This window comes from Colias croceus, chromosome 10 (genome assembly GCF_905220415.1).
Source record: "Colias croceus chromosome 10, ilColCroc2.1".
In the NCBI taxonomy this organism is placed as follows: domain Eukaryota; kingdom Metazoa; phylum Arthropoda; class Insecta; order Lepidoptera; family Pieridae; genus Colias; species Colias croceus.
This window is the reverse complement of record NC_059546.1, coordinates 9,902,008-9,927,183: the sequence shown is the minus strand read 5'-3', so window position 1 is coordinate 9,927,183 and position 25,176 is coordinate 9,902,008. Positions and strand designations below refer to the sequence as shown.

Here is a 25,176-nt window from a genome sequence, read left to right as displayed (position 1 = left end):
CACATTTTTAAAATAATCATGCGTATCAAGACTAGTTGAATTAACCAGACTGGTCTAACATCATTAACTGCGTACTACTGACTTTATTTACAAATTTACAATTTATCTAAATATGTTAGCTGATTCTAACATTAAAAACTTAATATTACCTGATTCTTATGAAGAAAATAAAACGTTATATTTTTTTATCTAGGCCGAGTATGTTGTCACAACATCTTAAAATTCTGTTTCATCGAAAATTACATGAAATTCTAATAACAGTATTATTTTTCATCAATTTCTCTATTCATTTTCCTAATTACCATAAAATGGAATCACACAGAAAGCCAAAATAATAAAAAAATACAATAAAATTGTACCAAAGATTATATTTTTTCTTCTTTTTTGGGAATATATAATTTTGGATAAAACAACTTATAATCATAATGCTTTTTAAAATACATATTTTAAATTTTATGCATTTCCACATCAAGTGCAAAAGATAGACTCTTTTAACATTACAACAAAACAAATTCAAATTAAAACTAACATTATAACTTATCCTTACGGGTGAAGAAAAACATCCTTATTTCATTGAATATAAATTAAAAATATGAAAAATCATGTGAAATTGAGCTAACACTAACATTTGCGTACAAAAACGATAGAAAGCTTAACTATACAACATTGCATTTCAATAAAAATGTATTAAAAAGTAACAAAAACATCAGACCAAAGACAAAATAAGGTTTTTTTCACTTTCATCGTCGTAACTATAGTAACCAAATTCTTCGAAACCAAAGTCCTGTCCTGATACTAAAGGTAGAAAGAAGAGAAGAAACAGTGGAAGCCAACTGAGGAATGTTCTAGAAGCTCCTCCGTTGAGGGTTACTGGAAAAAGAAAAGTTTGCATTAAAAAAAGTTTACCAGGTTCTTTAAGATCTAAATACATTATATTATGCATACTAAAACAATTTGGATCAATAATTAATCTCCAGAGTTTCATTTAGTCATTTTAGTCACTTTTAGTCTAAATATATTTGTGGAAAATACGGAAAGGTTTAAACGGTAAGAAACAAATGTAAAATGTTTTTCACAGTTTTTAGGTAAATATGTGAACAACATTCACTTGGTCAACAACATTCACCTAGTGAGTAATAAATTACTAAGTTCCAACCGGGATAATTTGGAATTAAATTTAGATATTTTGGCATTGGTATTATATTATCACTCAGAAATATCATTTTTGATGATTTTTTTATATACATTCGCATAGTTTTACCGTGTTTATTTAAACACAAAATAGAAATATTTCCACTTTTTAATGTTAGTGAAGATAAGCAGAAAGTAACTAAAGTTGCTGCAGTCGTAGAAAATATAGAAGCAACAATTTTACAACTAAGTACGTTCAACAAACTTCGGTATAAATTGAATCAGATAGGAATTGAGAAATGCCACGTATTCGCAGATTTTATAGAAAAATATATAGTTTTTAACTCTTGATAAATTTTGCTATAAATTTCTTACATATGAATATGGTAAAATTGAAATCCTTTGAAATTGTAGATTGAGATAGATGTATATTTTGCTAGAATAGATAAAAATGTGAAACAGTCCAATGTTTCAAAGTTTCATCTTTTAATAAGCATTTCAAATGTTCAAATGAAAACAACATAATAATAATAAACAACAGAGAATTTTTTGATCTATTAAAAAAAATATCATTAATAATGAATATCACTACATAGTATAAAACAAAGTCGCTTTCTCTGTCCCTATGTCCCTTTGTATGCTTAAATCTTTAAAACTACGCAACGGATTTTGATGCGGTTTTTTTTAATTGATAGAGTGATTCAAGAGGAAGGTTTTAGTATATAATTTATTAGGTTTTAGACAAAGCAGGCGAAGCCGCAGGTGGAAAGCTAGTATGATATAAATAACAAGTTATAGATAAGCAAAACGCTTGAACATTCGATACGACAATTTCTTTGTCCTCAAAATTTTTTGTCATTTCGGCATAAGGCTTTGAAAATTCAATCGACTCATCTCCAAACACGAAAACGTCATGTTTAATTTTAACAAGGCTCGTGTTCACACGAAACTGTTCCGAGAGTGTGAAGTCAAACTTTTATACGTTTCGAAACTTTACAAGTGAAGCCTTTCAGTGGAACGGTGAAGTAACACTCTTACGTATTAATGATTTATGATGAGCTTATGTTTTGCTCATTTGAAATATTCATGAATCGATAGAAGAACAAACTTATTAACCGACTTCAAAAAAAAGGAGGAGGTTATCAATTCGGCCGGTATGTTTTTTTTATGTATGTACACCGATTACTCCGAGGTTTCTGAACCGATTTACGTGATTCTTTTTTTGTTCGATGAGGGGTGGTGTCGAATTGGTCCCATAAAAATATTTTATTTGGATAGGCCCAGTAGTTTTTATTTTATGAGCATTTTTGTCTGTATTTGTAAATGTTTCAAGTGCAAGTTTGAAGTCGGTTGTTTTTAACGCAGTTATCACTTGTTTGAATAATAGTATCTATTGATTTGATTATATTTAATAAGTACTTTAGAGACTGTTGAATAACATAGGTATAGGTTCTTGCCAAAAGAATTTAAATTGATAGAATTGTCAAGACTTGTTTTAACTCAACATTTAAGCCGAGCAAAAGTTACTTGACAAAAAGGTGTTAGATATAAAAATACTATTATAGTAGATTTTTGTTTACAAAGTAATAAATTGAAAACATAAAATAGTAGTGTACAAACAATAAAACGAAAAATAATAAACTGTGTTTGTTTGTCATTAGGTCACACTATTTAACATAATTAAATAATGTACACACTAAATAAACCAAATAAATATGTCTCGAATATCACGAAGCATTTTTACTGCTATAACTTTGTGTATCTTTCAACTTTGCTAACTTATTGTACTTACGCATTGTGCAGCGAGTCCCAAAGTCGTGCCCCAGGGTACAACACTGGGATCATATTTATTCCTAACTTTCAAAGTCGATAATTTGATTGTATTTACTTTATATACAGTTTCTAGATGTGAATTAGACTCTGAAGGATTGCGAATTTATTTTACATCTTGGTTTTGTTGAGTTGTAGATGTATAATTTATACGAAAATCGTAAGCGTTTTTTACTTTAAGTGGATAATTAGACTCGCAATTATTTCTATTTTGTCAAATATTTGGTAAGTAATCTTTACAAGGCAGGCTTTGTACACGATCATTTCAGCCATTTCATTATAATTTTCAAAACACGGTAACTATTCATATATTATCCTCATCCTATAGATATTTTAAACATCAGGAAAGCTCAATCTATCAGCTCTTTCAAGTATTTGGTCAAACAGCATTATCTTCACAACTAACGTTTAAATGTTTCATCCGTTCTTATTTATCTTAACTACTTACTTTCTTCCTGTTATTCTTTATTTTTCTTTATTTGCTATTAATATTTGTATTTATTTATCTATTTCCTACTTTTATTTGCACCTTCTATAATGCCTCGCTATGCTCCTTCTACTATCCAATTATTCATTTTTCTTCATACTTTTCCTATATCCTAAGGTTGCCTGGAAGATATCGCTTCTTAGCGATAAGGCCGCCTATTTGTACCGCTTCATTGTTTGTGTATTATTTTTGTTTGATTTTGTTTTGTTTTGTGTGTGCAATAAATAAATTTTTTTATTTTATTTTTATTATTTATATTTTATCCTTCAATAGAAATTTTCATTATTCACGGCTCTATAAATTAAATTTTAGTCTCTCTATCCACTATCATTTTTTATTATTAAGTTTTTCTTTTATAAATACTTACTTCTCTCCGGCCGTGGATCAGTCTCCGGCGTCAAGAAGTCTAGCTTAGCAGACTTATTGTAGACGTTGTACATGGTAGCATAGCACGCCACCCGCAGGCGTCCCCCAGGGAACAGTGCTGGGGTCACTTTTATATCTATGTTCACTTTTGTAGTGAGTAAGCCACTTTCAGATGGGTGGAGGCTTGTTTCTGATGCTCGTACCTGGAATTGTGTTTATAAAAAGCTTCAATAACTAATCAATACTTTAATTGATAAAAGATAAGTATTATGGGATACATAACAATATTATGCATAGCATGAATATACATTTAACAAATCTGTAATTAACACTTTTATTCGAATGAATTTGTTTTGTTAAATACAAAAGTATAGTTAGTAACAAATACATACAAAGATTCAGATCACGTCCCTGACTTTGTTTTAACAAAAGTTTATATTTTTTTGTTTTTATGGCATTCAAATGCTTTATAAATATAAATTTATAAAGGATAGAAAAAATTCGATCACGAGGCGGGACTTGAACCCGCATCCTTCGCGCCATTCCGGGGCGGATGCCTAACCAACTCAGCCACTCGTGACCCGCCTGAGCAATCGAATTTATTCTATCCTTTCAGTTTTATGTGTCTTAAGGGACACACCGCGCGCCATCTATTGAGATGATTTAACAACCATTTCAACCAATATGAAGCACTTTTCAGTGAATACAATATTGTAACGATGGAACACGACCTTTTCTTGAATTTATATTTTTTTGTTTTTATGGCATTCAAATGCTTTATAAATATAAATTTATAAAGGATAGAAAAAATTCGATCACGAGGCGGGACTTGAACCCGCATCCTTCGCGCCATTCCGGGGCGGATGCCTAACCAACTCAGCCACTCGTGACCCGCCTGAGCAATCGAATTTATTCTATCCTTTCAGTTTTATGTGTCTTAAGGGACACACCGCGCGCCATCTATTGAGATGATTTAACAACCATTTCAACCAATATGAAGCACTTTTCAGTGAATACAATATTGTAACGATGGAACACGACCTTTTCTTGAATTTATATTTTTTTGTTTTTATGGCATTCAAATGCTTTATAAATATAAATTTATAAAGGATAGAAAAAATTCGATCACGAGGCGGGACTTGAACCCGCATCCTCGCGCCATTCCGGGGCGGATGCCTAACCAACTCAGCCACTCGTGACCCGCCTGAGCAATCGAATTTATTCTATCCTTTCAGTTTTATGTGTCTTAAGGGACACACCGCGCGCCATCTATTGAGATGATTTAACAACCATTTCAACCAATATGAAGCACTTTTCAGTGAATACAATATTGTAACGATGGAACACGACCTTTTCTTGAATTTATATTTTTTTGTTGTTTGTTGAAATGGTTGTTAAATCATCTCAATAGATGGCGCGCGGTGTGTCCCTTAAGACACATAAAACTGAAAGGATAGAATAAATTCGATTGCTCAGGCGGGTCACGAGTGGCTGAGTTGGTTAGGCATCCGCCCCGGAATGGCGCGAAGGATGCGGGTTCAAGTCCCGCCTCGTGATCGAATTTTTTCTATCCTTTATAAATTTATATTTATAAAGCATTTGAATGCCATAAAAACAAAAAAATATAAATTCAAGAAAAGGTCGTGTTCCATCGTTACAATATTGTATTCACTGAAAAGTGCTTCATATTGGTTGAAATGGTTGTTAAATCATCTCAATAGATGGCGCGCGGTGTGTCCCTTAAGACACATAAAACTGAAAGGATAGAATAAATTCGATTGCTCAGGCGGGTCACGAGTGGCTGAGTTGGTTAGGCATCCGCCCCGGAATGGCGCGAAGGATGCGGGTTCAAGTCCCGCCTCGTGATCGAATTTTTTCTATCCTTTATAAATTTATATTTATAAAGCATTTGAATGCCATAAAAACAAAAAAAATATAAATTCAAGAAAAGGTCGTGTTCCATCGTTACAATATTGTATTCACTGAAAAGTGCTTCATATTGGTTGAAATGGTTGTTAAATCATCTCAATAGATGGCGCGCGGTGTGTCCCTTAAGACACATAAAACTGAAAGGATAGAATAAATTCGATTGCTCAGGCGGGTCACGAGTGGCTGAGTTGGTTAGGCATCCGCCCCGGAATGGCGCGAAGGATGCGGGTTCAAGTCCCACCTCGTGATCGAATTTTTTCTATCCTTTATAAATTTATATTTATAAAGCATTTGAATGCCATAAAAACAAAAAAATATAAATTCAAGAAAAGGTCGTGTTCCATCGTTACAATATTGTATTCACTGAAAAGTGCTTCATATTGGTTGAAATGGTTGTTAAATCATCTCAATAGATGGCGCGCGGTGTGTCCCTTAAGACACATAAAACTGAAAGGATAGAATAAATTCGATTGCTCAGGCGGGTCACGAGTGGCTGAGTTGGTTAGGCATCCGCCCCGGAATGGCGCGAAGGATGCGGGTTCAAGTCCCGCCTCGTGATCGAATTTTTTCTATCCTTTATAAATTTATATTAACAAAAGTTTTTAACTGTACCTGAGAAATCAATTTCTGTACAAATAAAGGAACTTTTACTATTAATTTATGAATAGAACATACCGGTTCCTCATTAACAAAAATAGTGAGGTTGGCTGATGGTCTGGCCGGTGGTGACGTGCAGTTCGCTCGGAGAATCTCTCCAGGTTGGTAGCGATCCTTGTCAGCGCTGAGAACTGGTATCGATGTTGGTAATGCTGAAATATTATGGTAAAAAGGGTTAGAAAATTAATGTGCTATTTTAATATTATTATTGATGAAACTTCTTTTGAATTGAGAGTAAAATTTTAAAGTCGCGTCATGAAAATACTGTCACGTCATGGAGTATGGCGACGATATTGGAATCTTGGATCTTTGAATTTTGCAAAAGAAGTTTCACTTCTGACACGTGTGTTCGGGACACACGCTCTTTATTACTATATTAATTCATTCTAATGATTAAAAATTTTATTTAGATATTTTGTATTTCTTGGAATATAAAAATTAATAGGTAATGAAAATTGTTCAGAGTGATGTCGATTTAAAAGCTCACTAGGTATAAGTAAATAAAGTGAAAATTTCTAAGAATCGATTAAACTATGTATGAATCACACACATCAAAACAAATAATTAGATATTCTTCGAAATATATTTCTGTTTTTGTTAAATTTAACACAGGTACTTTTTTAGTTTTCAGTTTATTCGATATCTATCGAATTTAGCATACATTTTTTCCACTATTAAAGTATTAAATTTTTATACAAAAACATCTGTATAACGCAATTTTGTATCGAAATAATTCGATAATCAATTTATAGAGCAGCCAATTTCTCATTTTATTGCCACAGTAATTTCACGATTGTGAGTAATTCGAATATAAATGTTTTTGATGAAATTAACAGAATTGAATTATCATTTTCAGAACATGAGATATGCCATCGGTATTTTATGAATATTTTATGAATAGTTCATTATTTGAATAAAGGGACATTTACATTGGACTCTATTATTGTACACTGGACAATGGACATAATATAATATTATGTTAAAGACCAAGCTTAAACAGAATAATAAAATTAATGTTAGTTCTAAAATTCGGCAACACATCTTCGGACATGTACAGACGTGCCCGACATCTCTACAGAGATGCCCATAGACTAAGGAATTGCTTATCACCAGGTGATCCACATGCTCGTTTGCCTACTCTTTTATTAAAAAAAGTTCCTAGTCACGGCCCACGGGGAAAATGTATTTCACGTAATTTCCTTAGATTATTATTATTAAAAAGAATCCAAAAATCGAGAATTATTTCAAAACATTCATGCTAAAACATGCAATAATACACAAATTATTATTCCTTAACAACATTTCATAGAATTTCACTAACCTCACTTTAATCTAAGAAAATTCAGGTGCCCTCACTTTAAGAGTTTATTCATAGAATTTGAGTAACTTAATATACGAACAGGTTACACCAGTTTATCTTTGATCCAATATTACCTGGAATAGCATTTGATAGTAATTATCCAGAGACGCAAGCTTCATTTCTAGAACTCTGACATTTTATGCTCCTGTTAGCTCAAATGGTTTATTCGAGCAAATAAACTGTTACTTTATTATTTTATCTTGAACAGTTTATAAATGTCGTTTATAGCATATAGTTCGTTATAAATTGTTTCGTTCGTTCGTTTTCTTTACAGTTAAGTTCTTGGTAGGAAAGTTTACTGTTTTACTTTTTAACATATTTGATGGATATTGTTTATTCAGAAGGCAGTAATCAATTATAGTATGTAGGTACTATAATACTAGTTTTCTCCCAGCACTTTCTGTTCGTGTTTATTGTCACCTTTCTGATTCCCATTCAAAAAAGGTCATCTCAAAATTATCCTCAATCTATGTGCTCCAATTAATACAAAATATGCCAATTATTTACATACTATACTTAGTTTGTTTAAAATATGAACTCCCGTGACTAAAGATCCTAATACTATAAGTATCAATTTGATATCTTGCGCTTTTGTTACTTTTGGTAAATTATTATCATAAAAAAAAAATTATGCGTCCATCCGTCCGTCCAAAACTATAACTCTATCAAATCACTCATCACCAAAAGCAAGGATCCTTTTTTATCATTGTGACACTAACAATTAACTTGAGTCTGATAGACTAGACTAGAGTTAGTCTAGTCATCCTAAACAATACATACTAACTTCCATAATATGAATTCTAAATCCAAAAAGCACATTGTTACATTTAAATTTCAGCGTTAGATTCATAAATCATAACAATGCTTCATATTCCAAGAATATGTTTTTTCAACACAATATTCTCGGCTCTATGCACAATGTCCTTTACAAATCTTTGTTCAGATCCTCGCGTGCTCTGTGATATATAATGTCCTTTTTTTAATTTACGCTTAACTGAAATGCAAAACATATAACATCGCCTTTTGTTCGAGGCAGATTTTGCGTTTTATTTCCTTCTGGGTCTTGAATTCCATTGAGCTTAAGAAATATAGCAAAGAATTATGCTCCCTTTAATTTTACATTTCATAATATTATGATAGATAAGAAAATGTTAATATCAGTTCATTTGTTCAGAGATATTCCTAATGTACTTATCAGGAAGGGAACTGTGTATTACACATCTATACATATAATAAATCTGTAGAAGGGTCAATTCTGTACATTGAAAATATTGAAAAAATAAATAGCAGGGGGTGTAACTGGATCGATACCAAACCCAAATATGTGATTAAATAAATTTTTGTCTGTCTGTCTGTCTGTCTTTCTGTCTGTCTGTCTGTATGTGAAGGCATCACGTAAAAACTAACGGTTCGATTTCGATGAAACTTGGTATAATTATACCTTATTATCCTGGGCATAAAATAGGATACTTTTTATCCCGGAAAAATACGTAGAAAAAAATAAATCTTAATTTTTCCGCGCGGACGGAGTCGCGGGCGGAAGCTAGTAATATAATATATCCATTGGTATATTGTATGTAATTAAAAACATATAGCTAAATAGCATATAGCATATAATAGCAATAGCATAGCATGTAATGGTCCATTTCTATCAACATATGATAGAAATGGACCATTACATGTTTCCATAAAATTAAATCATTTTTAACACTAAAGTGACATTCGTAGGTAATTGATTTTATGCCGCAGTTAAAAGTTGTTTTTGCTGACCGTACACAACTTCAAAACGAATAACCTTCGCATGAGTGATTGATATAATTGTAATTAAAATTTAATTTGCCGATGAGCATAATATTGAACTAGCACGTCCAAATCGTTGAAAATATTCATAATAATTATTAAAAGTACCTACTCTTCTATTAATTATCAACAGTAATATTATATTTTATAACTAGCTTTCTACCCGCAGCTTCGCCCTCGCAGTCAAAGAACCCGCATAGTTCCCGTTCCCCTGGGATTTCCGGGATGAAACCTATCCTATCTCCCGGGGTAAAAAGTAGCCTATGTCCTTTCTCGGGTATCAAAATATCTCTATACCAAATTTCATGCAAATTGGTTCAGTAGTTATGGCCGAGTTACTTTCGCATTTATAATATTAGTATGGATACAGCAAATAGTTAACTAGAAACGAATATAGGAAGCTATCTCTTCCAGCTACTAAATAAAATGCCTTAAATCTTAATGAAGCGATAGCAATAATTTCTTCCAGACTGTAGTAAAAAAACTATCTAAAGGTGAATTGTTTATCCATTCATTGCTTATAATCGGAGCTATTTTGAGAAATTTTCTTAGAAATTATTGAACAAGGTAAACTAAACTGGAATGAAGTGAAATAATATAAAACTACAGAAACCGTTCACCACTATTACACGAATCCACGTGTAAAAGAAATAAGTATGATAAATTGAATATATTGGATTGTGATGACGCTTTTGGTAGCATTACAAATGGGAAGTTGACGAAAAATATTATTGTCTATTAAGAAGCTATTTTATATAATATAATAGATATTTTATAAAAATCCTATAGCTTTTGGGTCTAAAATAAATTGTATAAAAGGGCACAGATTAAACGTAGTTACTAGACTTAGAATAAAACGCTTAAAAAGGTCTCCAACTAATTTACAACATTCATGTCCTAATGTACAGAGTAGGCATTTTCAGATTAGTCTTTAAATCATGAGCACTATAACTTTCCGTATCCCAAATCAGGACATGGGGGTTGATATCATAGCAGTATTTATGCTAGTGTGGGAAAGAGATAGCACTAGACGACCCGTATAATGGAATGGAATTAATACTGCTTCAAGACATCATGGTACGGGGGCTACAAAATGCTCAAACCAGTATTACAATCTATCGGATACAAGATCGCTCTCTTGATAACAAAACTAACTAGTAACATCGTTAGCATCAGAACAAGTGAATTAAGCTTCTAACTCAGACAATGATGTACAGACGGACAAATTGCTGGAGCAGTTTGATTCGTAGTGCAAACGGTAATATATTCCTTGGTTTATGTGCATTGTCATTAATTGTGCGAGTGGTTCTTGTATTTCGATGTTCTAAACTACGCTTGAGTTTAGTCAAAGTGTGCTAAATAAGTTATTTTAGACATTGCATATTATAAATACAATGCTTTGTTAAATTTATTGTTTCTAAAGAGTTTAATTTTGATTTAGAGATTAATAGACAGCGTTTCGAATATTTTGTTATCCGATATTTTAGAAGTAAAATTAATTATTTATCAGTTTAACGATGAAAATAACATTTTCGTATTGTTAATTAAAACAAATTGAAATCGAATTATATCAAGCAGAAGTAAATTGTATCGCTATCGCTTGAAACAATATTTCATAATACGTTTCAATTTTTCTAATAAAAAAGGCATAAAATTAAATATTGGGTCAGTAAAGATCGTTTCTTTTATAAAAGCTATATTCCGTTCTCGAAGCTCTTGACAGTGACCTAATTAATCATTTAATTTCTCTCCAACGATAAACAAGAAAGATAGATGATTTTGATGCTGTCAAAATGGTATTTCTTTTATATAAGATAAGTAATAGAAGGTACAAAAGTGATATTTTTATTCACATTTTGTTTGCGGTACAATTTTGATAAATTACAGGCTTATGGGTGATAGAACATTTTTTGGAAGATTAAAAAGAGGTTGTAAGTTATTAATATTTATATACATAAATCAGTTGATTCCACGACAGATAATTATGGAAAGAAGGTAAATTATTTTGAGATAAATAACATTTTTTTACCTATTTAAAACGCTATTCATCTATTAAAATATAGTTCGTTTCGTAATATTGTATAACACGCGCATGACGGTCGCGACAAAATAAACATTCAAGGCTTCACAAATTCCTATAAAACTGAAATTTAGCGCAAATCTTCCAAAAACACGTAGTTATAATCATTTATCATTTAAAAAGATGTTGATAGTTTTAAAGTAATGTTACGCAATTATCACCTCTCTTGCTGTACTTAATATTATATACTCCGTTATGTTTATTATTATGTATTTTTTTTCTCTTATTCGATTGTAAATATATATGTATTTAATGTCTTATATTGTATTTATTTATTATGTAAATTTTTATATTATATATTTATGCTCTGCCCTACTCCTTTCCTTTAATTTAATTTCTCTCCGTACGTCTGGTTGTCTGGAAGAAATCGCTGCATAGCGATAAGACCGCCATTTGTTTGAATGTATTCCTAGGTTAAGTTTTATTGTAACTTTCAATAGCAAGCAATAAAGAATTAATAAATAAATAAATAAATAAAGATGTGTTCATCATCATAATTTTACTCTGCGCACACCACTCTTTATAATGACGAACGTTCGTATTCATTTTCACCGTTACGGGAATTTATGCATCCTCTATTTTTTGGGCTATACTGTTCGAATCAGGACACATTTCTAATCGATTCAGACAAAGAGCCTTACATTACAATACATACCGATGTGAGGACGTTTTTCATCATATTATGTTTTTGTTAACCGACTTCCAAAAAAAGGAGGAGGTTATCAATTCGGCCAGTATGTTTTTTTTTTATGTATGTACACCGATTACTCCGAGGTTTCTGAACCGATTTACGTGATTCTTTTTTTGTTCGACGCGAGATGGTGTCGAATTGGTCCCATAAAAATTTTTATTCGGATAGGCCCAGTAGTTTTTATTTTATGAGCATTTTTGTCTGTATTTGTAAATGTTGCAAGTGCAAGTTTGAAGTCGGTTGTTTATTAACGCAGTTATCACTTATTTCTCTTTCATTATTTATTTTAAACTGTAACATCCCTTGATGCCAAATAAAATTATGTCTATGTCTATGTTGATCTCTAAACAGGTTTATAAATATTATAAGCCAATATAATTTACTGTACCTTTATTTCCTCATTCTTTTTCTTGTTCCTTATCCTTTAAAGTATTATACTAACTATTTAAAGAGGCATTCAACTAATACAAATGTTACCTGCGGTGGTTGTTGCTTAGCATCAGGACATCCAGCTCCTTTACCAACTCCATCATATACAGAGTTACTTGTAAAACACCAGCAACCTTGCAGGACAAGATAGCTTACATCATAAGTAACAATATTTGTTCTACGACTTTTGATAATTTGTTAGATTTTATTTTCATACAAAAATAAATATTAATTTAATTTTCCGTTTGAATATTATAAACTCTACACGCATCCCAAAAATAACATAAACAAGAAGCGAAGGAGAGGGAGAAGGGGGCGTCGCGTTGTCCTTTCGATAATTAATAGAACATAGACTTACAAATGTTAGGACATATTTATGGTACCATAAAGGCTTAAAAATCATTTAAAAATAATTTATTGCGTTATGCCAAAAGTCGTAGAACAAATGTTGTTACTTAAGATGTTAGCTATCTTGTCCTGCGAGGTTGCTGGTGTTTTACAAGTAACCCTGTATAATTATTAATTAGAGCATAATTTGACTTACCAATAACATCAATAAACTTGGTAGCAATCTGTGTGGCGAACGACGGCGACTCGGCTGTGACTTCGCAGCTGAAGTTACCAGCGAGACCTAGATCCATGCGCCGGAGGAGCACTTGAGAACCGTTTGAGCGGTTCATCTGAAAATCAGTTTTATTGTTTTATTATTGTATTGTATTTTGCAATAAATAAGGAGTATTTTTCGTCATGTTTGCTACATTTATCATTGCTGCTACGTCCTACGCTATACGCTTTTATTGGTCGTAGCGTGTTTGTTGTACAGGATTAATTAAAGGTGTATTGACAATTATTTGTAAATAAATAAAATATTGTCATTTTACTCATTAGGTATTAATTTAAGGTTTTTCATATCTGCAAAATAAATTTAATAATCGCCTGTGCATACTTATAACGATTAGGTACATTTTATAGTTTTCCTCCACGGTATGTGGATTATCTCAAACAATTATGTTTTCGCGTTTATTACTGCAATAAATTAGCAATTTGCTGGTACAAAAAAGTAGTGTTTAAATGTTACTTTTAGCCAGATTATTTTTATATTATTTGCTAAAAGCTCCTAACAGTAATACATACTTACTTTCACTAATCTAATAATATACATATTTCTATGAAAAATGCACTTTTCACGTTTAGTAGGGCAATTTCTATTAAAAACATAGCTAAACATTGTTTTAGCTAATCATCCACTAATTTAGATGCATTACTAATACTATTTGGTATTTACGCTTACATCAGTGTAAGTACATCTATAGTAATCAATTCGATTCAAAATAGTTTATTTAATAGATATGTTCACATTTTTTTATCTATACTAATAGCATAACATCACGTCACTCACCTAGCATAAAAAATAAACAACAACATCAAAAGATAAATCCACAGAACATCATTATAAAATACACTAACAAAATTCTGAGCCACAGTGGCAATACTCGTAACTTCAACATGATCTTATTTCCCGGCACCCGCTACAGAAATGTCAATTTCTCCCCACATTGAAACACTTTGATCAAAACAGAAATTTAATACAAACCACCAAATAAGGGGAATGGCTGGAGGGATTTGTGATAAAAACATCTATATACATAATATATATAAAACTCAAAGGTGACTGATATAGTGATCTATCAACGCACAACCCAAACCACTGTACGTACGCACGTATCGGGCTGAAATTTGGCATGCAGGTAGATGTCATAACGTAGGCATTCCCTAAGAAAGGATTTTAGAAAATTCGCCACCTAAAGGGGTAAAATAGGCGATGAAAATTTGTATCATGTAAATTATTTATCTTTTCCACGCAGGCGAAGCTGCGGGCAACATCTAGTTATTCTATAAATAAAAATGGAGGGCCGATTGTACGTTGTCGGACTTCAAAAGGTACATAATCATAAACCAATCCGAAGGGACTGAGCAAACTGTAGGGATTCAGAAGGGAACTACCGCTAGTTGTGTTTCGAATGTATGCTGATATTTTTATTAGCAAAGCGCTTCCCAGAATTGTTACATGGTAAATAGAAAAATGCAAACAAAAATGGCCTTGTTGTGTTAAATTACAGAAATTTCTTCCGGAAATTTTTCATTAGGTAAATAAAAATGTGTCTATTTGAAACTTTATATAAATTAAATTGAAGTTCCTACTTGTAGCAACATGTAACTTTTTCATGAAACGCCTAAAAAGTATTTAGGTTTACCCTATAATGGATTTAAATTAACAGTACTGTCTGTCGTGTAGGTGTATCTTGACTATATCGATTTTAACGGGAATTTAATTAGATCGCATATGGCTATTGATTGGAAAACATGATATTGGCGCAAAAAATAATAAACTCGTTGAATATAGAGCGTTTAATATCTGTTACACCGATCGATTTTACTATTAATTATCATTGCAATTACTAGGTGTTCAGCCGTCTATACCCTGACCTACATAAAATTTCTTTCATTAGTATGTACTAGATAACAGTAATCAATATACTCTTATAATTTTTCCAATCCAATCCAATCTGCTTACTAGGTAGGTCATGGTTAACGCATGGAGGGTCATGAGTTTGATTTCTGGAGGAGACAAACAAAAAAGAAACGTCTGGCAGGATACAGAAGGTTGATCACCTATAGGCCCATAAGAATCGATCAGTGTAGCTAATGTACCTATAATAGATCTGCCTTATAACCCACATGAGCGTGACGTATATCGCACACATACCAACAATACTTGCAATAACCCTTACCCTAAATACATTAAACAAACAGCTGTTCCAACAATCCCCAATATAATTTCAAGCCGGCAAAACCTCGTAAAAAAGCCGGCATTATCGCAATTAATTGACCCTTAACGTTATCAACTTTGTACGTTTTGTGAAGGTTTAAAAGCGAAATAAAACTAGTAAAGCGTGATCTCTGTGTCTGACATTTATGTCGAGATCCCAGCGTTGGAATAGAGCGGGGTTTCGCCTGTAGCGACGATATTATCTTCAGACATTGTAAACGATCAACTATATTTTATATGTTATCTGTTAAGATAAATAACCTAGTGTTTGTTTGAGTGTAATGAGTTTTGTTTTTAACAGATATTTCACACTTTATAAGTGGGAATTATGTATCTGTTCTGGTGTAAAGTTCTGAATTCGGATAGATTATGGAGACGGTAGAAAAGGCCAGTTCCTTTCCAATTATCTATATTAGGAACTTACAACTTTTAAAGGTAGGCCAATAGGCCGGTAGGCGTAATGTTATGAATATCTTTGGGAGCTAACAACTTTTAAAGGTAGGCCAAATGTGGAGTAATGTTATGAATGTCATCAGGTTTTTATGGATAACAATGAAAATAATTATGAGGATGTAATGTACAGACCTTGTAAGTTCGGAAACTTTCATAGTATGGTTAAGTCCATTGTTTACCATTTATGGAATAATAGTTGTATCTAAATAATTGTGAGCATAAAATTATAATTAAATTCTAGAAAGGTCCAGACGTTATTTCATATTCAGTATCTTTAAAAACGAATAAATTGAAAAGTATGTTTATAAAGTCAAAATAACAGCTTTTTATTTAATGAAAAAGTTTTGACTAAATTATCTACATAAATATTTAACATCCAACAAAATAAGCCAACAATTACGGACATTTCAGAGGACATTATTCAAAATTAATTTTAATATGTACATTTATAACATTCATTGTTACACACGAACTGGTTAATTTAAAATGATTCCCGAAATATTATAAATAACATAGGTATTTTACGTTTTATCCACATTATTAATTAAATGTATTTGTAAAACATCGTAATAAAATCGACATTTTACTGTATAATATTATTGTGTCATCTACTGATTGTATTTCTCGAGAATGGACGATTACGTTTTGTTTAAGTTTTGAATCTTCTCATTTTTTTTTGAAAAATAAGCTAATTATAATTTATTATATTTAACTAATAATTATTATTGTTATATTTGTACAATACGAGATATGTATGGTTTTGACAAGCGTAGGACTCGTGTTTAACATGACGTCTAGCAAATCAAATGCAATGGTCAATACAGACATAAATCATAATAATTACGTAATGTATACGAAACATTGTATTATAGGTAATAAGGAAGCAAAAAGCAAAATTCAGTAATCTATTACTAATAATATTATAAAACTGAATAGATTGTTTGTTTTCTGCATCGTTCTAATTTCAGGAACTCCGGATCCTATTTGAAAAAAAAAATCACCGTTAGATAGTCCATTTATCGAGGAAAGCTACAGGCATCACACAAAGATTAATAGAAGCGAAGCAACGCGGGTAAAACCGCGGTGCACAGCTAGTTTTTTAATCTATACCTACTAATATAATAAAGCTGAAGAGTTTGTTTGTTTGAACGCGCTAATCTCAGGATTTACTGGTCCGATTTGAAAAATTCTTTCGGTGGTAGATAGCCCATTTAACGAGGAAGGCTATGGGCTATATATCATTACGCTAAGATCAACAGGAGCGGAACAATGCGGGTGAAAACGCGGGGAACAGCTAGTATAATATACTAACGCAAACGTTGAAGTGTTACCTATTATTACCACTCACCACTAATGAGTTTTCAATTTATCAACAGGAAAATATTACGGTGACTAAATCAACTTGTCCAAGTACAAGTTCGAAGACACGTGACATGTTCTAATCCACACAAATTGGCCAGCGTAGTGGATTACCGCCTAAACCTTTACAGGAGCCCCTTCTCACAACAAAATAACAATAAATATGTTTGTTGAAAATATGAAAACAAAACCTTTATAGCGTGTGTTGGGATCAAAAATGTTTTGATTTTTTTTCCTTTCATGAAATAAATTTAAAAAAAAACATTTACTGTCATTAAAATATACAAACAGTTCCTTATTTTATACGAAATTTGTACAATTATAGTTTGAAACCTAAGAAAGGATATGGTATGTTAAGCTATAATATGTTATGTTTTATCGTGGAAATCCCACGGGAACGGGAATTATAGGGGTTTACTTTGGAAGCCAAGGTCGGAAAGCTCGTTCTTAATAAAATTGGTATATCCTTTGCTGTGGGTCTAAGGCTGGTTGCAGAGCTTGACCGACCGCTTGATCAGTGCGTAACGTCGGTCCTGACGATACGCATTAACAATTGTATGACTATGACACTAATGTGCATGACAATACGCGTGCGTATGGTCGGTCTAGCTATGAAAGGTTTTATGAATTTCCATACATATGACAAGCGCGACCGACGCACGTACGCACTGATGGTCGGTCAAGCTCTGCAACCAGCCTAAGCCTTGGCCTGGCCGTCGCCGAAATCCTTCAGAATAAGGCAACAGTTTTACTATTATTAAATTTATTGATGCTGTAAACTTTGTGAGGTTTTTTACATTTCAACAAGAGACCCAGACATCGCGTCTCATAATTTTAATTAGCAACTAACTGCTTTTTCCTATTCGTTCGCCGCCATTTTAATTTTTTTGCCGCGAATTCCAAAATCACGCTGAGTGCTTTTCATGAAATTTAAAACGGGAATTTTATAGACGTAGAAAATGATTTTTGGAAAAAAGGATCGGGCGAGCTTACCTACGCTTTTAAGAGGAAAAATTAATTAATGGAAGAATTTCAACTAATTTGAATTTATGTTTTGCAATGTTTATCAGGCATGGGTTTGAATTAGTACGATCGGTGTTATTTTTTATTAAATAGTGCAGTGTCATTGACCCGAGTGTGTACATATTATTATGTTTATGGTTGTTACCAGTGAACATTTTTCATCATCATAATATATTTCACAAGCTTATTTAACCACTTTTTAGTTTAATGGTATCTCAACGTAATGTAGTCTAAACTCATTATTAAAGTTCTCTCGATGATTTTTTATACAACAGAGCCAGCCTGTCAGATCGCCTTCTTATACTGACAAAAATCTTATTAATAATTTTTTGACAAAACCAATTAGCTAACAGTAACAAAAAAGCATCTCATTACTGTTAAAACACGTAAACGTAAGCCTTTCGCTATAGTTAACATAATCCATACTAATATTATAAATGCGAAAGTATATCTTTCTGTCTGTCTGTCTGTTACTCAATCACGCCTTAACTACCTACTGAACCAATTTGCATGAAATTATGTATAGAGATATTTTGATACCCGAAAAAGGACATCGGATAGGTTTTATTCCGGAAATCCCACGGGAACGGGACGGTTTCTTTGACTGCGCGGGCGATGCCGCGGGTGGAAAGCTAGTATAATATACTAGTATAAAAACGGTTTATCTATATTATAGATAAACCGTTTTTCAGGCATAAGAGATTATTGCACGATTGCTTTTTAAGTCTATTTATTGGTGTTAACAATTGCTGGCTTTTCTAAATATAAATACATGTTAATTTTTAAACAAACTTACGTCCACATAAATCCCGGGTAGACCAAACACCCTCGTAGACGGTGTCTCCATGGGTGTGAATCTGTAGAACTCATGGTTGCCTCTATACCACTTGACGGAGTACAGCGGTGCACCCTGCATGTCCCGGGAGCAGATGAGAGCAGCTGTACCACCCCGTACCACGGTGGTTGGCTCCACTAGGAGTTTGACGTCACGAAGGCTGGTTACACCTGGAATGAATGCAACGTTTAATTCAGAGAACCTATACGTGTATACTGTATAGTGTATACCTATACGTGTTTTTGGAAATCGACGTTACGTGCCTAGTTTTTGTTGAAGCTTCCAATTGAAGACAATAATTATAGAAATATGGTGTTATTATTATTTCTTTTATTTCCAAGCTTCTTTTTTATTAAGTACTATTTTATATAATATTTTATTTACTAGCGAACTGTACTGCTTCGCTCGAGTGCAATAATATTATGCTTGTTATATACATAAGGAGGTATTCCTTCTAGAATGACTCTATGAAGAAACTTTTTTCCCTAACTTTCGTGAAAATTTGTCATTTAAGAACAAGTTTAATTCTCAATGTTTCTTTATGGTGTACGGGTAATTTAGTAACTCAATAATTAACTCTTTGAAATAAAAAGTAAATGACTAAAAGTCTAGCAAATTAATTATCTAACCACGTAATTAATTCCTCCAACAATTCAACATTTTTCAGCAATTAAGCTGTCTAAAATGTGTAATTTAATGGACTTTAAAATCGTCATAAATCAGTTACTTTTAATGTCAAAATTAAAGTTATCTTACCCCTTACAAAGTTACTAATTACCAATTGATAAACTTCGCCATTAACCTAATGAATACTGCTATTTGATTGTCCATCCATAAAATCTTTGACTTTGACGTGAAGCCCTTCATTGAAGTCACATTTGAGGCGTTTCATTATAATATATTCTCACTTTAGCTTTTAAAGTAATACTATAGTACATTGAACGCGATCAATCGATTCGGTCTCCAAACATTCAAATTGACTTGAAATTTAAAACAACTGCGAAGTTTCACGGTAATACATTTTAAGATCTTTTTAATTTTTAATGGAGCAGTTCGTTGTATATTTATTGTGAATACTTTATGATTTTTTTTTGTGTTAAAATAGATGAGACCTCAAAGTTATTTCTATCTTGTGCTAATATACTTTTGTAAGAGTAAACCTTCTATTATCATGAACATCGACTATTACAAGTTGAACTATTGTAGGGTAAACGCAGCTATCAACGACCCATCGAAAATCTGAAGGTATTACCGACCTATAAAAGTAATTCGAAATTTAAACGTTTCCAGAACTATTCTAGTTATAGGTAGGCAAAGTTATACACGAATGTATTACTTGAGCATCGTATACTTTAACGTTAGAGTGAGTAACTGAGCAAAAAAGAGTTAAAATGCGTAAGTTGCTGCGGAGTAGCGTGGAAGCAGGACGTGTCGTACTGTTCCGTTGTTCCTTCGGGTAAGTACTGTGAGTATCTTTTTAAGACATTTACAAACAAATGACATCTATACTTTAATTTATATTACTAAATGTCAATGCATTTAAGTGTCAACTTTTCATTTCTTACAACATTTTATTAATAAAAAGTAATTTGAAACGATAAAACTTAAAATTAAAATGGGACGGTGTTAGCTTCACCAGTTTAAGCCGCGGCAGGTATCAACGACCCGTAAGTCGGCAATGGCAGCAACGTAACTTTTTGTTTTATTTTCTTTTATGTTATTATATCACACTAACACAAGTGGTTTTATGGACCAGTTTAAATCTAACCTATGAGTCTTCATAAAAATCTATTAGCGACTAAACTTTTTTGTCTAGTGTTGTGTCTTTTAGCGTTGTCAATTTATACAAAGTTATGATATTTTCGAGGATCCCTATCGAATAGTTACAGAAGTAAATCATTGTTTTTTTTTTGTTTAAACAATATGCATTTGTTCATATTTTGTATGACATTAATCAATTATAATCTATTTTATAGTCTGATGATCAAATGAATTAAAATAACCATTTTTTTATGGGTCGGTAATACAATTTAGGTTTATACTTACATACTTTAATACCGACCCATGTGGGTCGGCAATAGCAACTATAGGAAGCTATTACCGATCGAATATAGATTGTTTAGTTTCTCATCTACAAATTCAAATTCAAATTGCAGAATGTAGAATAAAGATGTTTGTATATACAGATAATATTGATCCTTAAACATTCTGCTCGTAATTGAGCGTGCAAATATATTTTTATTACTTTTATGACATAATAGGTGCCTATTAAAAATTATATTTTTAGGTTTTTAGGTTAAACTAACATAAAACATATAATTAGGTATATTTTTTCCAGAAATATGGAGCCACGAAAGCGGCGAAAAGTATTCAGTAAAACACAACTCGCCGAAGCAATCAATCAAATAGCATAACGAAATATCCTAGAGTTTGAAATCCTTAATTTAATATATGTACATATATTAATAGTATTATGTTGATTAATTTAAAAGTTTATAATTATTTAGTTCATTACTAAAAAGTACTCATTTGTTTTATTAAAAATAACTACAATTAAAAAATACGAATATATTTGCATTTTTATTTCATTTTATTAAGATCGGTAATCATCATCATCACTAGCTTCTATACATTCCATTGCTGGAAAAAGGCTTCCTCTCACATACGATCGGGAATAGCTGCATAAAAATCGTTAATAGCTTCACAGCCGTTTTTATGGGTCGGTAATAGCAACAATCGACTAAGTCACATTGTAAATTATTTTTTACAAGAAAATCCTTTATTAGAATGTATTTGCTTCAATAAATACATTTTTTATACATAACACTAGCATATAAAATGAAATTATAAATCTTTAGAAGAACCAGTATACTTAAAAAATATGGTTGATTTTGAAATTGCCTTAGAGGGGTCGTTAATACCTGCGTTTACCTTATATATAATATAATGTGTCATTTTTCCATTATTTTATAACTACGTAGATATTATTATGTAAAGCAAATTTTAACTCTATATAATATTAATTATGTACCTATTTTTAATATATTTTATTTTCGCTTCTAAACTTAAATAAAAAAAATGTAGCTACTATGAACAATAAAAGAGTTTTTTTATTGATTTTAAACAATATCAGAAATACCTAACCTTCATTCAAAATATACAACGGTTCGGAAAATTATATTTTTAGAACAGAGACATGAAGTTTTAAAGTGTCTTTGTTAGAATAAATTTAGAAAACGTTATGCTCTACATAAAATATACGTGACTGTCCTTTGTCTTTGTTTACTTTTGTCCTCACGTATTAAAAAAAACTGGAATTGCACTGTCAAAGGAACTCGTTTATTTTTAAATATACGACACTTGAGTTTCGACATCACTAACTTACTTTTAACAGTGTTTTGAAAAGCCTTTGAAACTATCATAATATAGACATTGGACAATTTGTTTTAATATTCATAATTCATAATTCTTTATTTACGTTAAACATGGTATTTTTAGATGATACATTTTTACATAAAGTAGGTACAACATGTATGGTAAACAAAATTTAGCTTAAGTACTCTTTTTAATATGTAGTTTGTATTGTAGGTTCAGCAACCTGACTACATAACATTTCATACAAACACAATTTTTTAACTACCCCGTTCCGACTACCTGAACGAAATAACACACATACTGTATTTTATACTCATAGATATTATACTAAATATTATGTGCTTTATAACTCTCAATCATAACGTTATAGCGTGATATTATACCTCAACAAAATAGACTATCAACAACATGAATAATATAAACTACATAAAGCCAACCTTTCAAATCATAACTTCAGCTCACTGATATAAAATACAGATTACTCACACTAGATATCGCCACGCTATCCCGACCATAACCTACATATTAATTCTCGAATCAGTCAGCTTTATCACTTGGCCTTAGCAAGAATAATGCTCTATAATTCAGATTCAGGATCTCCGACAAATCCTTTATAGAAAGGACGCAGACCTATCTGTAACGAGCTTAGTGCCTCGGGGGATCTCCAACTCAGGTTTCCAATGTTTGTTAAAATGGATACGTAGTAGATAACATTTTTGAATCCAAATCAACGAACCTTTCCTCGCTACGATGTTTATTTTTTTACCTGTATACATGTCGCAGTCATCTGGTTGAATTTGCTATTTGATTGAATGACTAGCGCGTTCATTACAATATGGCTACATTTAATTGAATGACATGAGGAGAACTCGTCAAGTTAATGTAACGTTTTACGCCTTGACTGAATGTCATTTCGCATAGTTGGTTTGGAGAAGAGGGTGGGTTGGGTTAGATTCATTGTATTTTTAACTACAGGAATAGTAGCAGGATAAATATGCCCTTGGCGTATTATTTTTATAATAAATATTTTATTAATATTTATATAACTATTAACATCATTGGATTATTATAAAATATATTTTATTATAAAATTGGTGTGCTTCGTATTGAAATTTCATAATAGATCTGATGTGAAAATAGTAGTACATTTTTATAGTTTCGTTCGTAGAAGTATAAATTAATAAAATAAAATAAAAGCTTATGTTCTCTTGAACATTGACTAGATATAATAATAAAGCATTATTATATAATAACGCTTCATTTTATGAAATAATGTAGTCATTGTTATATTTAAAAATAATTTAATATGGTTTAAAAACCCAAAAACACGCTGTAAAAAGTTTTAATGAAATCTGTCCGCTTAAAGTGAACCAAAATCGAGTTTAAAGGAGTCAGTTAGATACATACGGTGAAGTTAATGAAATAAAAGCGTATTAATTTATAGTTGTTTATTTGAAACGTGCAATAATATAATAAGTATTGAAATACAGCAAGAAAACATACACTTATGTTATTCTAATAGAGACTATTTATAATAATAAACTTTCTCAACCTGGACCTTAATAGTATGTACGTTTGATGCTTTTTATGTGCCCTTTAACCCGCCATTGGTGACCTTATATGTCTGTGAGACCGGGCAGTTAAAGAAACCCAAATATTTTTGTCACCGTTTATCGAATTACACTGCGGTTTCGAGTAGCTGCCTAATTTCGCGCCCCCTACCGCTAGTCTATCCCGCGAGAGCGACGCAGGCGCAGGTTACAGAGTTTTGGCCCCAACCCGGTGCGTGAGACCGGCGTCACCAAGTAAGTAAGTCAAATGGTTATTGTGTATTTTTTTATTTTACTCATTTTGTTAAAGCTGTTGTTGTAATTTATAGTTTAATCATAAGTATAATTCTATTATTAGTAAACGTTTTGCTAGATTTGATCGATATTTTACAAGAAATTCTGTGTTTTTTGTTCAAATTGTGAACATTGTCTCAGCATGTCTTACGAAAGAAATCAGCGTCGTCTCGAGGCTCTTTTGCAAGAAGCAGTATCTGATGAGGATAGATTAATAAACGTCATTGGAAATTGAATCTGGAAGTGACTTCGAACCAGATAATTTCGAACCCGATCGCACGTAGTAGGTACCAACTTGCTCTAGTTGTTTGGCTGTTGAAGATGAGTGATTTTAGTATTGTATATTTATTTTTTTGGTCGAAGTATTACCATTTATGTTACTTCATTTTATGTTTTCAATGTAATAAGACTGACTAAGCCTAATTTTATTGTTAAATAATTAAGATTGTTGCTTTATTTTTGAGTTTTAAAAAACCTTTGTTAAAATACCTACTTGAAAATTTTAGTTACTTCAAAGATATTGTCTTATGCTAATAAAAGATATTTGATTTATGAAATACCTATGTTTTATTGACAACAAAACATCAAATTTTATATCTATCCCAATAAAAAGTAGCATACAGCATACAGTAGCATAGCAGTAAATTACAGAAAAACTCGTAGTCAAAAACCCCGGTGCGTGAGACCGGGGTCACCA

General features: G+C 31.8%; 1 protein-coding gene across 1 annotated transcript in view; it reads right to left on the bottom strand.

Annotated features, from left to right (window-relative positions):
• Positions 1-423: 423 nt before the first annotated feature.
• Positions 424-25,176, bottom strand: part of LOC123694960 — a 113,205-nt gene continuing 88,452 nt past the window's right edge. The window contains exons 2-6 of the mRNA XM_045640606.1: positions 19,222-19,430; positions 13,305-13,440; positions 6,419-6,552; positions 3,816-4,017; positions 424-870 (exon numbers count right to left, since the gene is read on the bottom strand). Coding sequence (XP_045496562.1) covers positions 707-870; positions 3,816-4,017; positions 6,419-6,552; positions 13,305-13,440; positions 19,222-19,430 — 845 coding nt within the window. The 3' untranslated portion in view covers positions 424-706. The remainder of the gene's footprint in view (positions 871-3,815; positions 4,018-6,418; positions 6,553-13,304; positions 13,441-19,221; positions 19,431-25,176) is intronic.